This window comes from Lepidochelys olivacea (assembly GCF_965140295.1).
Source record: "Lepidochelys olivacea isolate rLepOli2 genome assembly, chromosome: 11".
Taxonomy (NCBI): domain Eukaryota; kingdom Metazoa; phylum Chordata; order Testudines; family Cheloniidae; genus Lepidochelys; species Lepidochelys olivacea.
Genome location: NC_140421.1, coordinates 63,958,024 through 63,974,052, shown reverse-complemented (window position 1 = coordinate 63,974,052; position 16,029 = coordinate 63,958,024). Strand labels below are relative to the sequence as shown.

Below are 16,029 nucleotides of genomic sequence, written 5' to 3'. Positions count from 1 at the left end.
TGGGTTCTACCATTTTCTAATGCGGTCTGCGGTGCTGCTGCGGATGCAGGCATTAGCTGCCCAGCTGTTCATCTCCATCCCGATTCAACAAGAATACATTTCTATCATTAATAGAGAGATCGGACAAATATGAAACCAGACCATCTTTGCTTTTCCATGGCCCAGTTTCTATGGTAATGGAAATAAATGCTCCTCTCACTTGAGCACCTCTTCACATGCTCATGGCATTATGTTGTTGTGTGTGTGTCTTAGTCTTACCTAAGAGCTGGAAGGCATGCCAGCTTCTTTCTCTTAAGATGGAATTGGGAGGAAGGGGTGGTATTTCGCTTTCTCTCCAGTGCTGGCCACTGGCACATAACAGTAAGCACATTAATTTTGGAGTGTAAATTGCAAACTAATCCATGACCCAAAAAAGGGAGATGGGAACAGGAAAGGAATGTCTGTCACCTTGGCCTCGATTGGCTGAGGTCACCTTAAATAATGACATCCTAGTAAGTGGAGTCAGTCCTCACTTTGGTTTTTATTACATGTCTGTTATCACATGTGAGAGAGTGTTTATAGGACATAAAATGTTGCCCATACTTCAGGGATCTTATGACTACTCATTGATATCAGTCATTGACAACTACTGTCTAACGGGGGTTCAGACTTGACTTTCAATAACCTGAAAAATACAACCTTTCAGTAGCTAATTCTTTTTCTTAGCAGAAGCAGTGCTGTAAAGACTTCAACACACAATACAGTTCCTGCCAATGTTATTACTGTGTTGACTGACTGCCTGCATGATCAGAAGAATACGGTCGGGTGTGTTAATAAAATAAATTCTAGTTAGACTGAAATGTTGTTAGCTGGTTCAAAATGCTGACTTCTTAGTGATCAGTTTTATAATCTCCTACGGACAAGTCCAAAGCGCAGTGTTATCTTTGGATTTAGTTTTTGGAAAACGTTTTTGTGGCTGGCCCTTAACCTGTAGCTGAGGGACATATAGGGATTACTTAGCTCACAACTGAAATGTGTTTATCTCTGGTAAGCTGAACACACCTGTCTGTGCAACAGTTTAGGACAGGAAGTGAAGAATACCCTATCCATATGAAACTGCAGATAAGAATTAGGTAGATAGGATATAATTCCTTCAGCTGAAATATAGCTAGGACATATCCCTATTTGAGAAGAGTGCTGTGGAATCTTTAATAGCCACAAATGGTCAAAACCGTGGTTTTACAACTTGTCCAAAATATTGAGGCTAAACATTTCAAAGCCGCCCAGGGAATTTAGATACCACAATTTCCATTAATTTTAATCCAAGCCTCTCCTAAACATCTTGGAAAATCTCAGCCTAAAATAACTGTTTATGAGAACCAATAGAGCAAAATTAAATGAGGAGGTTTTATTATTTTTTGGATTCGCTGATGTTTTGATTTCCAATCTTTTGGCTTGATTTGTCCAGAAATTGCAGTTGGTACAAGATATTGTCAAGCAACTGCTGTTTTGTCCAGATCTATATTTGTCTCTGTTTCTAAAACCTCTTCAGTGGCTTCCAGTGTAATTTCTAATGGATTTTATGTTGTTATTAAAGTTCTTATCAGCCCCTGAATACTTTTCACCTGTGTTTTCTTTGGGTTTATAATTGCTGTTTTGGTTCATTTCATTCCATCGGCACACCCCAATCTGTCGTAGAACCTTGCATTGTACTTTTATTAACGAACCCCACCAAGAATTCTTTCTTCTTCTTCATCATCATTAGAACTTTGCCCTCCAGCTGCAGGTCCATGGATGTATTTTTGGTTTTGTATTTGCTTTGCAATTCGTGCTGAAAGCAACAGACTTTTGCAAAATAGTTGCGTTCATTGCAGGATTGACTCAGTATATCCCTTGCGCAGGACACCTTTGCATTGCCTTCATGCTGATCGCAGACCAATCTGATGTGCCATTTGTTTCCCTTTGCAGTCTATCTTGGTATGTATTTTTAATTAGATGCATTTCAGTTCTCTCCCTGCTTTTTACCATTTCCATGTGAGAAGCACAGCTTTCACTAGCCCTGCAAATATTCGCAGATCTTTGCAAAGTCGAGTCTGTTTCTTACAATAAGTAATTCAGTCACTAATTCGTCCATTTATTGTCTGCTCAGGCTCACAAGACTTCATGACACAGATCTGTAACAGAAGGGTCCATGGTCTTACCTGACATCTTGTTTCTTGTAAGAAAAATTTGCCTTTCCTAAATAACATTCTTGAGTAGTTCACAGGGTTCTTAACATTTTTGAATGACTTTGTCTAGCAGCTTGTTTTTCCTTCGTGTTCCCACTAAATCACTGGAGCTCTCTAGTGCTCCTGGACCTCCCATGTGGAATGGAGGGTTTCACCCTTTCTGATTTCCCACAATACCTCCTGCTTGAAAAGTGTGGCAGTCATCTCCACCAGTTCTCTGTGCCCCATTGCCTGCCAGACTCCAAGATTTAGGCAGCTCAATCGATCCGTTCTTGCCAAAGTTGTTTTCTTCTAATGCTACGTATTAATGGTGTGATCCACAGGAGTACAAGAGCTTGGTCTTTATTTCCCATCCCCAGTCACCCACCATGGGGCAGGAGTATGAAGGGTTATTTCCCTATCAAATGATCTTGATCTTTATCCACTGACCGCACTGGCCACTGTTTGCAACTCCTTGATCCTACTCAGATGATATCAGTCTTCACTCTTCCCTGAACACCGGAGGGGAAACCCTGCATGAAACCCATGAAAGTCTGTTGTAAAAAGTAGAGATGGACTTGAACGAAAACTCCGTATTTGCACACCCCTATCCATTGACGAAGTGTGAATTTGGATCCCAGTTTCACCCGGCGCACTCCAGGGCTTCCACTGCTGCACGGCAATGTCCATACAGGACGTGACTGTACTGCAAGTTGGTGCGCTGCAGATTCACATCCTGGCGTGCCGGGCAGTGGCTTGTTGTGTAGACAAGCCCCATGCCGGCTGTAATGTAACTAAATTGCAAAATGGGGAAACAAAAAGTAGACATAACGACACAGGTGAATGGATGAACTGTTTAATAATACCTGCTGTTACATAGCACTTTTCATCCATAGATCTCAAAGCACATTGTAAAGGTCAGTATGGTGATCCATATTTTATCGCTGGGGAAACTGAGGCTTGAAAGGTGAAGTGACTTGCCCAAGGTCGCTGAGCAGGCCAGTGGCAGAGTCAAGAATAGAACCCAGGTTTCCTGAGTCCCAGTCCAGGTTGATAGCCGCTAGGCAACATTGTCTCCCTGGCTGCTTACTGACAGGTGACCGGCCCATATCTGGCCTGGTAATCCAGTGGTAGTGCTGTGCCCTGTGTCAGAGAGAGAGACCCACCTTATAGGTTGCCTGTTCCTTGTCTCTGACTTCTCGGAGAAGGCCAAGTAAGAGACCGTGACCAGAAATCATACCAAGTCCCTAGGAAGGTAGGGCACAGCCATACCACTAGTTCAGAGCTCAGGTATGATTCATAAAAATGTAGCTTCACAAATTTACTGCTTGGGATTTTCTGTTTTAATTTTTAGCATGGGACATTTGAAGTGTGTATTTGGTCTGATTTGAAAATAAGGCCTTGTCTACATTAGAAAGTTTTACCACTCTACCCAGTATAATTTCAATAGTACAACTCCTGCTAGGTTGGATGCAATTATATTGGTTATGCTGGTGTTAGCTACTCCCGTAAGGGAAGAATAATTACTATAACCAGCATAAATCACCTTTATACCAGTATAACTATATCCACACTGAGGCTTTTACTGGTTAAAAAAAAAAATCACACCCCTAACTGACATAGTTATACGAGTACAACTTTTTAGTGCAGACCAGTTCTTTATTACCAAAGCCTCAGAAACATTGAATGATTTTTTTTTTATTAGTCAACTCTTTGTTTGAAAGGCTTTTTCTTTCCACAGTATGAGGTTTCTACTTCTGTAACTATCATTGCACGTGCTTCTCTGACAGCTGTAGAAAAACTCAAGGGACTCCCACTGTATTAATTCTTTCCCTGGGAGAAGGTAAGGATGACAAATAAAAGAATCTTGTCCAAGCAGCTGATGCTTGGGAGGGTAACATAACTCCAACCCCTAACTACCACTGTATCGAACATCAGTACTGTGTAGAGTCCTTGGAAGAGAATGTACAATTTCCCAATGATGGCTGAAGAATTTGGAGGTCTTCCTGGTTTGGGAATTTTCCAGAGAAGAGTCTGTCTCTCAGAAGCTTTATGTCCACTCATATCTATTTCCCTCTTTTCAGAATCTTCCCCAGAGAATACCTCCTTCAGCAGATCCACCTGTATTCCCTTGCAGACCTACAGCAGGTAAGTTTCTTGCGCTGTTTGTACCTTTCTTCTGTTTGCCCAGTAATTTCCCATCCTTTGCGAATGACAAGAATGACACGCTTTCCCCAGCTATTAATTGTGGTGGAGTTAGCTACACATCCCAATCTCTCGGAGGTTTGTCGTTTGGCATACAAATCTTGGCAAACTGGGTTTTTGGCATCAGCGCCAAAACAAAGGTTTATGCCACGTGTGTGCATGCTGGAACCAGGAACAAGTCTCTGCAATCCTTATACAAGGAAAACTCCCTCTTCCTGAGTCAAGACAACAGGGTTTGGACCACACAAATAAGGGCTGGTCTACATTGGAAACTTACATCAGCACAGCTACATCTCTCTGGGGTGTGAAAAATCCACACTCCTGAGAGACATATCTACGCTGACCTAACCCCCGGCTTAGGCAGCGCGAGGAATTCTTGCATAAATTCATTACCTCCCCTGGGGGAGGTGGATTAACTACAGTGACAGGAAGCTCCTCCCGTGGCTGTAGTGAGTTTCCACACTGAAGGGCTAAAAAAACACAGCTACCAGTGCCACTGTAGCAGTTTAAGTGTAGACATGGCCTAAGTTAGTCCCGATGGCGCAAGTGGATGCGTAACCAAAAGGAAGTATGTATGCATCGTTGGAGAGATGGAGTGGACACCTAGGTAGAGTAGCTGTGGGGCAAATGTTGGCCTGGCCTACACTGGGAAATTGAGGTGTGTTAACACAGTCGCAGAAGTATTAATGAGTGTGGTGTTAAACTCTCTGGGTAGCTCCAGACAAAGCCTGGTTAGCTTGTCCCGATCATCCCTCAAGAGTCTCTGTCTGTACTCATTGCTGAGTAGTGTTAATTGAAGCTGAATGGGGATCCTGAGCGCCAACTTGGATTGGGCCAAAAGAAATCTGATGAGGTTCAACAAGGACAAGTGCAGAGTCCTGCACTTAGGATGGAAGAATCCCATGCACTGCTACAGGCTGGGGACCGACTGGCTAGGCAGCAGTTCTGCAGAAAAGGACCTGGGGATTACAGTGGATGAGAAGCTGGATAGGAGTCAGCAATGTGCCCTTGTTGCCAAGAAGGCCAACGGCTTTAGTAGGAGCTGCATTAGTAGGAGCATTGCCAGCAGATCGATGGAAGTGATTATTCCCCTCTATTCGACACTGGTGAGGCAACATCTGGAGTATTGCGTCCAGTTTTGGTCCCCCCACTACAGAAGGGATGTGGACAAATTGGAGAGAGTCCAGCGGAGGGCAACAAAAATGATCAGGGGGCTGGGGCACATGAATTACGAGGAGAGGCTGAGGGAACTGGGATTGTTTAGTCTGCGGAAGAGAAGAATGAGGGGGGATTTGATAGCTGCTTTCAACTACCCGAAAGGAGGTTCCAAAGAGGATGGATCTAGACTGTTCTCAGGGGTAGCTGATGACAGAACAAGGAGTAATGGTCTCAGGCTGCAGTGAGGGAGGTCTAGGTTGGATATTAGGAAACACTATTTCACTGGGTGGGTGGTGAAGCACTGGAATGGGTTACCTAGGGAGGTGGTGGAATCTCCATCCTTAGAGGTTTTTGAGGCCCAGCTTGACAAAGCCCTGGCTGGGATGATTTAGTTGGGTTGGTCCTGCCTTGAGCAGGGGGTTGGACCAGATGATCTCCTGAGGTCTCTTCCAGCCCTAATCTTCTATGATTCTTCTATGATTCTAACTCATACCTGCTTAAAGTACAGCTCCGCCTTGTCTCCACAGTTTTGGATGTGTTAGGCTTGGTCTACACTTAAAATGTAGGTTGACATAGCTATGTTGCTCACATTCCTGAGCAACGTAGCTATGCCAGCCTAACCCCAGCCATAGACAGAAGAATGCTTCCATCCACCTAGCTACCATTGCTCGGGGAGGTGGAGTTCCTACAGCGAAGGAAAAATCCCTTCCGTCGCTGTAGACAGCATCCACACTATGTGGCTATGCAGACATAACTAAGATACAGTAGTTAAGGCCTTGTTAGCATATGCCACCAAACACCTTCTAAGAGAACACTTTTTCCTTAGCCCCACCAGCTACTGGCTTATTCGCATCCTGAGGCAGGAAGACGCTGCTTTATGGCCTATCCCTTATGAATTTTGTATCCTGTCTAACGCACCTTTATGCAGGGTCACTGCATCCGCACTAGGTGTCGTGCTGGTATAACCGCAGCAGCACAGAATCACACCCTAACTGATACAGTTATGCCAGTATAAACGCTATCTATAGAGAACAGATTCGGCATTTTTTGAAAATTCTACTGCTTTCAAAATCTGGATTCGGGGTGGATTTTGAGCACCACTTAAAACACCAGGGGTGTTTTGAATTGGGAGTTTTCATATGAGCCGATTTCTCATTTTCACTTTGCATTTCTTGCCTTTTCTACTTCAGAGTGGTCACCATAATGTTTAGATTGGATTTTGGTATTTCACTCCATTGTGTTCACTTTGCCCTAAAAGGAAAGGGAGATTGCTTTAAAATGTAGGAATAACCCCTCGGGGAGTTTAACCCTTTAGTGTGACTAGTAATGTTTACATAGATTTGAGGCAGGAATTGTCTCTTTGTTCTGTGTTTGTATAGCACCCAGCACAATGGGGAGCTGGTCAGTGCCTGGGGCTCCTGGGTGTGATACAAAAAATGTGTTACCTTCTGGGATACAACAAATGAATAATAATGAGGCAATTAACCAGACACGTGACTTAAAATCAGGCTATCTTGGGTTACTGTAGCCTTCGATAATCAACCAGATGTGTCCCAATAATACACTTCTTTGCTTCAGTCTGTGCTAAACAAGCTAAACGGATAGTCTGCTATGCAGCACCCATATTTCAGCATGGGACAGATGGAATGACAAGAATTAGCTTGGCAATAGGAATTGAGGGGAGTTGGGAATCCCAGTTTTGTGTTGCAGCAAATACACAGCGACCCAAAGCTGAGGCAACAAGTAGTTTGTGGGCTGGTGCAGTTGTGGGATGGGACTAATTCCACATTTTTAAAAAAGCCAGTCATCTGAGGAATAAAACTGCTTTCGTGGCTTTTCAGGATTTGCTGCTGTCTCTGCTTTCATAATCAAACCATGAAATCACAAGCTGCTTAAATCAGAAGTGTCAGTCTCCCTGGTGGGCCAGTCTATTCGCCCCCAGTGCCTTGTAAGCTGCTTAATCAGTTCCTAACATTGGCAGTAGAGATTTAGAAGCAATCAGCATTTTAGCAAAGTCCCTGTGGGAGTGGGGATGTGCAGGAGTCACAATGCAGCCATTTATTTAGCAGTTCCTTCCAACATATTTCTTTGTGTTTATTTGTATTTGCAATCTTCCTACCCCCCTTCCCCTGACTCCCCAAATTTATCATGGTTAGAAGCAGTGTAATTCAATTACTGTTTCTGCTGGGGCGGGTTAAATTGGATTTAGCTTTTAATCTAGCTGTATCCTTGTTGTCGGCCTGGGGAGTCTTTTCCTCATTTCAGAGTCTCTACATTTGAAATCAGGTTGCCTATTTCTGTCAAAGTGAAACCAAGATGAGGAGGAGAGAGAGAGAATGGAACTAACAGAGGAGCATTAGTGCCCTTAAAGACACTGTTTAGCCCCCATATCGTACTTTGCCATTGTTGCTGGTTGTTGGCTGCCAGTGTGTGTTTTTTAAATGCCTGAGTATTTCCCCTATTTTTGATTCCTCCCCTGCTCATTTCCTTATATCCTGGGATTGCTTTAACACTCTGCCCTGCTGTCATGTAGAATGTATGTGTTGGGGGAATTAACCAAAAGGTTTATTAAAGGTTAATAGAAAGATAGGGCATGGTGAGTGAATTAGAAAAGCAGAGAGTGGTAATCTGCAGAAATGGTGCCCTCTCCCCCGAAGTCACTCCAAGCCATAATCTGATGTATTTGCCCTGCAAAGGGCTCTTTAAAATGCCCAGAAAACAAGAAACCTCTCTCTGCTGGACAGCTGTGTTTTTATAAATGTGCTATCTGGGGGGCTGTTATTTGCACGCTGAATTTGAGGGTGCAAGAAGAGAGCTGAATGAAAATTCATTTTTGCCTGAGGTGAAGATGGTGATGCACAATATAACTGAGAGGGAAATCTAATTTAAGACTCATGCCTGGTGCAGTGGGGGGTCCTGGTGTCTGACTTATGCTTCTAGGTGCTACCACAGTACAAATAACAAACAGGCATCTTGATAGTAAGATTCCAGCATTGCCACTCTGTCTGTGTGGCTCCGTGTGAAGCGAAGGGAGCAGCTGCAACATGGTTGAGAGCTCTTTTTGTTCAGAATATCACCGGGTTCAATCACCACTGGGATATGTGGTCTCTACCGTCCATTTTTAAGTTCTCAGCCATTTTGACGTAACCATTGTACCCCCATGCTGTGTACAGCTGCAGTAAGGCGTGTCTCTATGCTCTGCCAAGAGTCCTGGAGCATTGTGATATCAGAGTTGACTCAACATATCCCCACCCTTACTGTACAGTTAATTTGTATGGAATGGTTTCATTGGTTGTATGAGGGAGACCACACAGAGAGTGTGAATTACTTGGCCCATCTGCCGTTCTGTGTGTCCATCCGCCACCCACACAAATCAACACAGATCTCCCAGCACAATCCCCCGCCCGACACAAATCCGCACAACCACCCACCCACACAAATCAACACAATCACCCACACAACACCACATGATAACCCTGAACACACACAGTTCCTCACCACCTCACATGCGCCTCATTCACCACCTGCAAAGATCAACACCAATGTCCCAGCACAACCCCCAAAACACAGATCAATGCAGCCAGCATACACAGTAACCCCAAACACCACTCTGAAGCCCAGAATGTCTGTTGAGTCAGTGTGAAATGATGGAAGCAGCTGCAAACCTGCCTGAGAGCTCTTTTTGTTTAAACTATCACCAGGTTTCATCATCCCTGGGGTTTGCTCTGTGTTACTGACCAGCTTTTAAGTTCTCAGCCATTTTTGGCTTTTTTGACACATGTGGCTTTACAAATTACACTTGGGTGACAGCCTAGGCTTCTGCTACTTGTAATTAGCTAATGGTGGGGGGGCTTTTATTGCTGTGATCCATAAAGATGGGGTGCTGGCCTAGTGCAGGAGGGCTTAGCCTAGGAAGGAAAACAGCCAAGTAATATGTCATTAGTTTTGGAAAGCTGCCAAACTCCTAATGGGATAGTGCTAAGCGAGCACTTTGCTCATTCACAGACACAGTTAATGCAGATGTGAGCAACCTGGCAGGCCTGCCCTTTAACCAAAGAGAAAACAGGTGACGTTCTTTATTCACAGAAGGATTTTTTTTTTAATCAAGTTCTCACAGCAAAACAGTGCCCCAGTTGATGACACCCAATCTTACAGCTAGCTTAGCCCAGCTACAGGAGCTTGGGCAGCATGTATTCTTAGTCTCTCCCCAAGCCTGATCTCTTCTTCATTGTTCGCACAGGCATTCACAGGCAAGATAACTAATTAAGAGCATTCAGATTTAACAAGCAGAAAAACAAAGTGTGACAGCTCACCTATTCTGCCCCATTGGCTATGGTTGTGTTCCGCTCCAGCCATGGCTCTTCATAAGCCCCTGAGAGTAATCTGGTGTGAGTCAGGAATGAGGCCTCTATTAAAACATCACTAAATCTCTGTTAGCTACTTTATCCAGGGCTATTCCAACCAATTAAAGACTTAGATAAGGGGACGTTCCAGTAGTAAGTGGTAAATATTGACCTAAAATGTTATGATGATGATTTTTAGCAGATGTAGTTCTTGTGACAGTTGATGCAGTTCTCACTACTTGGACATTTTGCTGGGTTCTAAATTAACTGTAACCATTCAGGGAAAAGACCAAAGGTGTCATTACAAACAGCTCAGTGAAAATATCTGCTCAATAAACTGGAGTGGCCCAGAAAGCAAACAAGATATCCGGTTAAATTAAAGAAAGCTGTATACAGTAAACAAGCCACTAACTGACTAGTATTCAGAAGAAGTGTCCCCTATGGGTAGAATATCTTTTATGGGGATTTCTTTTACCTTCCTCTGAAACATCTAGTACCAGCCGCTGTCCGAGACAGGATACTGGACTAGGTGGACAATTGTTCGGATCTGGTACAGCAATTCCTATGCTTTTGTTGAAATGTTTTATAAATGTAATATTGCCTGATAACTAAAAATGTGAAAAAAATGCTTCACCAAAGCCTGCATCTCACCTGAGCTATGCTCCAGTGTCTTGTGATGACCGAGCTAGAAGCACTTTTGAGGAGCAATACAAATGCTTTCAGGGCCAGTTCACTTTTCTAACAATATCAAATCTTTTGCCGGAAAGGCCAGCTTTTCTATTCTGTCCATCTCTCTTGCTAATTGCAGTACTGTTTTCAGGATCACAGAGAGTGGGGAACTCTAATTATTTTTTCCTCGCAGTTCGTGATCATTCAGCATGTCTGACTGTTCTATCCTAGTATGGTTATTGAGAAATGGTGTGTGGTTGGGTTATAATGCAGCGCTTAGTGACTAAAACCCAGGGCTGGCAGTCTCCTTTTCCACCCAAGGTACTAACTCTGAAACCCACGTTTTTCCCATAAAATTTGCAATCCGTACACCACAGACTTTTTCTGGCCTAGCTGTAGGGGTCAGGGGCATGAGGAGGTGTAATCCCTGGTGACAGCAGTGCTGGCAAAAGCCATTAGTAGAGGCGCAGTTGCACCAGCAAAACTGAGCTTTCGCTGGCATCGTGTATGGCTGTGTGTTTATGGCATTGCATATGGCTTCCTCTGAGGCTCGCACAGTGGGACGAGTAGTAACTTTACAAATGGAGGGATACAAAAAACAGGACTTCAAAAACAAACACACACAAAAACAAAGCAAGAACTCTCCTAACTTTCATAAAATAATTTTTCTTTACATGTATGTGGCTTCCACAGAGTAAGCAGTGCTGGGGGTGCAGTCAAAATCCCCTCTGGCATTGCCACTCGTGAGTGATGCAGCTGTCCCAAAAACCCTTTAAACGCACCACGGTATCACGTATTGTACCTGTTTATACAGCATGCGTGTGTATAGAGTGCACGCATAAACAGACACATAGAGGAGTGCATGACCATAAAAATTAAATGATCTACCATCAGATCACCCTCCAAAACAGTCACCCTGCCTCTCACTAGTGATTAAGCCTCTCAGATATTTTCCTGTGCCTAGGGCTCCTTTCCTTGCCACAGTCACTCCACTTCAGTGTGGTTGGAAACTTTATACCTCAAAGATTGCCAGCTCTGAGACTTCCTTCAACTGGGCCAGCACGAAACGCCAAGCAGAAGACTCTCTGGAGCAGCTGATATTTCAGGCGAGTATTAATTTCCCAAATTGCTGGCAGCTCGAGTTACATTTAGTGGTAATGACAAGATTGGCCAGCTTTCTCCTTTTACCGCAATACTTGGGAACAAGGGAGTTGCTGTAATTCAGCGTGGCAACAGGACTGGTACACTGCATCAGGCAGCAGAAGGCATTTTACGGTTAGAGAGAATTTTGGATCGTGAAGGAGGCTAAAGTCATTGTGGTAGATGGTGGCCTGGGAAATGAGTGGATATGAGTTTAATTAGATATGTCAAGGTCTTGGCTATTTTTTTTTTTATTTTTTATTTTTTTTATTTCTGCTTGAACCCCAAATTTGCAACAGGGCTTCGAAACTATATTCAGCACATTAAAAATTAGATCTGTAGTCAGACTCCCAGGCCATCGTGTGGGGAGAATGCAGTGGGACCTGCCTGCTGTAATGATACTTTCTTTAAAACAAACAAAAAACAGTGTGACTGTATTTGCTTGTGCAAAGTGCTGGATTGATAGCTCTGGAAACTGAATTATTTTCAGGTACACCTGGCTAGCAGCAATACAAGCTTCCCCACATTGCCCCTGCACTGTTTTGAAAGGCAGTAGATATAGATATGGGGAAGTCCTTGTTATCCTTATTGAGCCTGTACAAAAGGGGAGACAATGATTACTAATGAGAGTGGTATTTACTGTGATGTGAACGTTGGTTGACAGGGAACCAGACTGAGTCCACACTCATTCTACTCTAGCCATCGAACAGCCACCAGGTAGCGAACAGCTTTTGGTGGCTACCACCCTGGCTTGGATTTGAACCAGCATCAAAACTCCTTTTTCAGAGGGGGTAGAAGCAATGTCCTGGATTGTTGATTTCAATGCTTTGCTTTAGAGGCTCCAGGCTGTGCTGTCTGGCTGGACACATGGCGCTGGCTCCCCCTTTGCACCGGCATGACCATATGAAAGACCGCAAAGCACGTTACTTCCCCTTATGCCGTTGGTCAATGTAGGCATTGCTGTGGGTGCCACCAGGATGTTTCACAATTGCATATTGCAGGGAGAGGTGACCCATGGGAATCTCTGTATGAAAAACATGGTCCATGCTGGGAAAAGGTTTGAGAAGCCCTGCATCACAGCATGCCAGTTGTGAACCTGGTTACAGTGAACCTCTCCTTGTAGAGAAATCATTCTGCAAAACAAATTCTTTCATTCTATCTACTCCATTACCATAGCGTCTGAGCACCTCACAATCTTTACTGTATTTATCCTCACAACACCCCTGTGAGGTAGGGCACTGATATTATCCCCATTTTACAGATGGGCAAATTATCCCCATATTATCCCCATTTTACAAAGGGGCTAGATGACTTTCTCAACGTCACAGAGGAAATCTGTGGCAAAGCAGGGAATTCAGTGCAGTCTCCCAAGTCCCAGGCCAGCACCCTGACCACTGGCTCATCCTGCGTCTCCATTCCAGGAAGTTTGACTGCCCCACAGTGACGGCTGCACCTTATGTTATGTTGTGGTTTTTGTCCTTCTTTGCCACACAGAACCAAGGGCCCGATACGGCAAACTCGGAGTCACAGCTTGAAGGATTGGGCTCTGACTGCATTCCCATCCCTCAGATAACACATTGCCTGTCCAGCCAAGCCACTGACTCAGGACCCTTTCTAAAAACTAAAATGCAAGTATCATTTCAGGTTTGTCCCCTTCAATGAAATAAAGGCAAAAAGGTTTTAGAAGGTGACCTGGACATACATCAACAGTAGGGGTTTCTGAGACGCCCTGAGGTGCAATGTCCTTGATCTTTTGCTCCCCGGGTAGGTCATGTCTTGGGAACAACCGTGTTCCAAAAGGCATCTCCTTAAAATAAGATGAGCCGAACAAATGGTTCCACCCCTGTGCTAGGCGGAAATGTTTCTTGTTCACAGTGTCAATCATTAAGTGCACAGCTGAGCATCTAATTGCATCCTAGCTTTTTTTTTTTTTTTTTTTTTTAGATCAGGTGCATCGTGTGTGTGTCTGTGTGTGCACACATTTTCAAGTTAAGGAAATGGTTCTCTGTTCCCTAACATGCAAATTCCCAGTACACTTTATGCCTTGTTTGATTAACACAGCCTCTGACCTTAGTTTCAATTCCTGCTTCTTAAAACCACCTATTATTCATCCCCACTACCAGATGAGGAGAACGCCCAGGTGTGACGGAAATTACATGTAGTGATGCCATCTCGGAGCCTTGAAACTAGGGTTGCCAGGTGTCCGGGGTTTTTTTGGAACGTCCAGTCGAAAAGGGACTCTGGTGGCTCCGGTTGGCGGAGGGCTGGCAGGCTCCCTGCCTGGCTCTGCACGGCTCGCAGAAGCAGCAACATGTCTCTCTAGCTTCGAGGTGCAGGGGCGGCTAGAGGGGTTCCGCGTGCTGTCCCCACCCCATGTGCCGGCTCGACAGTTCCAATTGGCCAGGAACCACAGCCAATGGGAGCTGCGGGGGCAGTGCCTGAGGGCAGAGGCAATGCGCACCATGCAGAGCCGCTTGGCCATCCCTACGCCTAGGAGCCAAGATATATGTTAAAAGAAAAGGAGTACTTGTGGCACCTTAGAGACTAACCAATTTAACCAACCAATCTAAGGTGCCACAAGTACTCCTTTTCTTTTTGCGAATACAGACTAACACGGCTGTTACTCTGGAAGATATATGTTGCCACTTCTGGGAAGTCCCCGAGGTAAGCACCTCCCGGAGCCTGCACACTGCACCCCCTCCCGCACCCCAACCCCCTGGGCCAGCCTGGAGCCCTCTCCTGTACCCAAACCCCCTCCCAAAGCCTGCACCCCGGACCCCCCTCTCACGCCCCAGCCCTGAGCCCGCTCCCACACCCAAACTCCGTCCCAGAGCCTGCACCCCCCCGTACTGCAACCCCCTGCCCAAGCCCAGAACCCCCTCCTGCACCCTGAACTCCTCCTTTCTACCCCACCCCGGAAGCTGCACCCTTAGCCCAGAGCCCGTACCCCCTCCAACACCCTGCCTCAGCCCAGAGCCCCCTCCCACTCTCCGAACCCCTCAGCTCCACCCCCAGCCCCGAGCTGCCTCTTGCACCCCAAAGCACTCAACCCCAGCCCCACCCCAGAGTCTGCACCCCAACCCCCTGCTCCCGCACCCTGAACCCGTTATTTCTGGTCCCACCTTGGAGCCCTCACCCCCTCCTGCACCCCAACCCCCTACTCCAGCCCAGTGAAAATGAGCAAGTGAGTGAGGGTCAGGGGAGCGAGCGACACATGGAGGATGGAGCGAGCCGGGGCGTGGCCTCGGAAAAGGGGCAGGGCAGGGGGCGGGGCAAGGGTGTCCGGTTTTGTGCGATTAGAAAGTTGGCAACCCCACTTGAAACCTTGGGGGAAAGAAGAAAGAGGCTGGGGAAACGAAACGCCACGAACGTGAAGGTTGAAGCTTTGGCACAGGAGTCACCTTGTGGAGCTCCGTGTGGGTCTGGCACCAGCAGTTTCAAACCATGCTGTTTACTCTGAGGCGCTTTGGCTCCTTCTTCCTTGTGTCAGCTTGAGCTTTTTCACCGCATTGCTTGGACGTGCTTCATGAGGGCCTTTCTTTTTCCCCACTCTTCCCATAAATTATATATTTGCATGTTACAGAGAAGCAGATGATCTTTATTATCTGTGGATCTTATGGGGTTTTTTCCTGTTCTCTCTCCCCCATCTCAAAAGGTATAGACTGATTTCCTTAGGTGGAATTTCATGTTAACACAGTGGCCTGTTCATAAGAGGAGACTGTGTCTCATTTCACTGGAGGGCCATGCAGTGCTGTATGCTCAGAGAGGGTTTCCAGGTGCAGCAAGGGAGAGTTTTATCGCATATAAGGAAGCAAGTGCACCTTGCCCGTTGCAAGGCATCTCAAAGCAAGTTAGCAACGGACGTTTAATTGAACTGACTCTGTTTTCTCTTTAATTCTTGCCAGTGTGTATTGCTAAATTTCCTTGGGGGTGGTGTTCTCAGCTCTGGGTTTGTTATTAGTTAATGCAGCAGAAGTTCATTCCTGTGCAAGACAGGAATTGTGTGGGGGAGGGGAGCAATCGCGATTAAGATTCCTGGCGTCTGGTCCCCATCCTGCACACAGCACTTGTAGGACATGGATGGATGTTCCCAGTTAGTGTTGAAGCTCGTTGATGCCTACGGCAGTTGCTGTGTTATCAAGCTAAATCTTACGATTTTTCTTCCTGTGTAATGGGAAAGTTCCATTTCTCCAAGTCTGCTGGAGGCAGCTGCTAACTTGTGTTTAGTTCAAATACAGCATGTTACAGAGGAGAAACACGGCTCTCGAACACATGCAAAAGGAACACCTCCTTTGTTTAATTTGTTCGTAGCACCTACCAACTTCATG

At 45.4% G+C, this 16,029-nt stretch overlaps 1 protein-coding gene across 1 annotated transcript in view; it reads left to right on the top strand.

Moving 5' to 3' along the window:
• The window catches only part of PLEKHM3 (pleckstrin homology domain containing M3), a 125,836-nt gene that overhangs the window by 73,295 nt on the left and 36,512 nt on the right, over positions 1-16,029 (top strand). Inside the window, exon 6 of the mRNA XM_084643322.1 lies at positions 4,271-4,334. Within this exon, the coding sequence (XP_084499448.1) occupies positions 4,271-4,334 (64 nt within the window). The remainder of the gene's footprint in view (positions 1-4,270; positions 4,335-16,029) is intronic.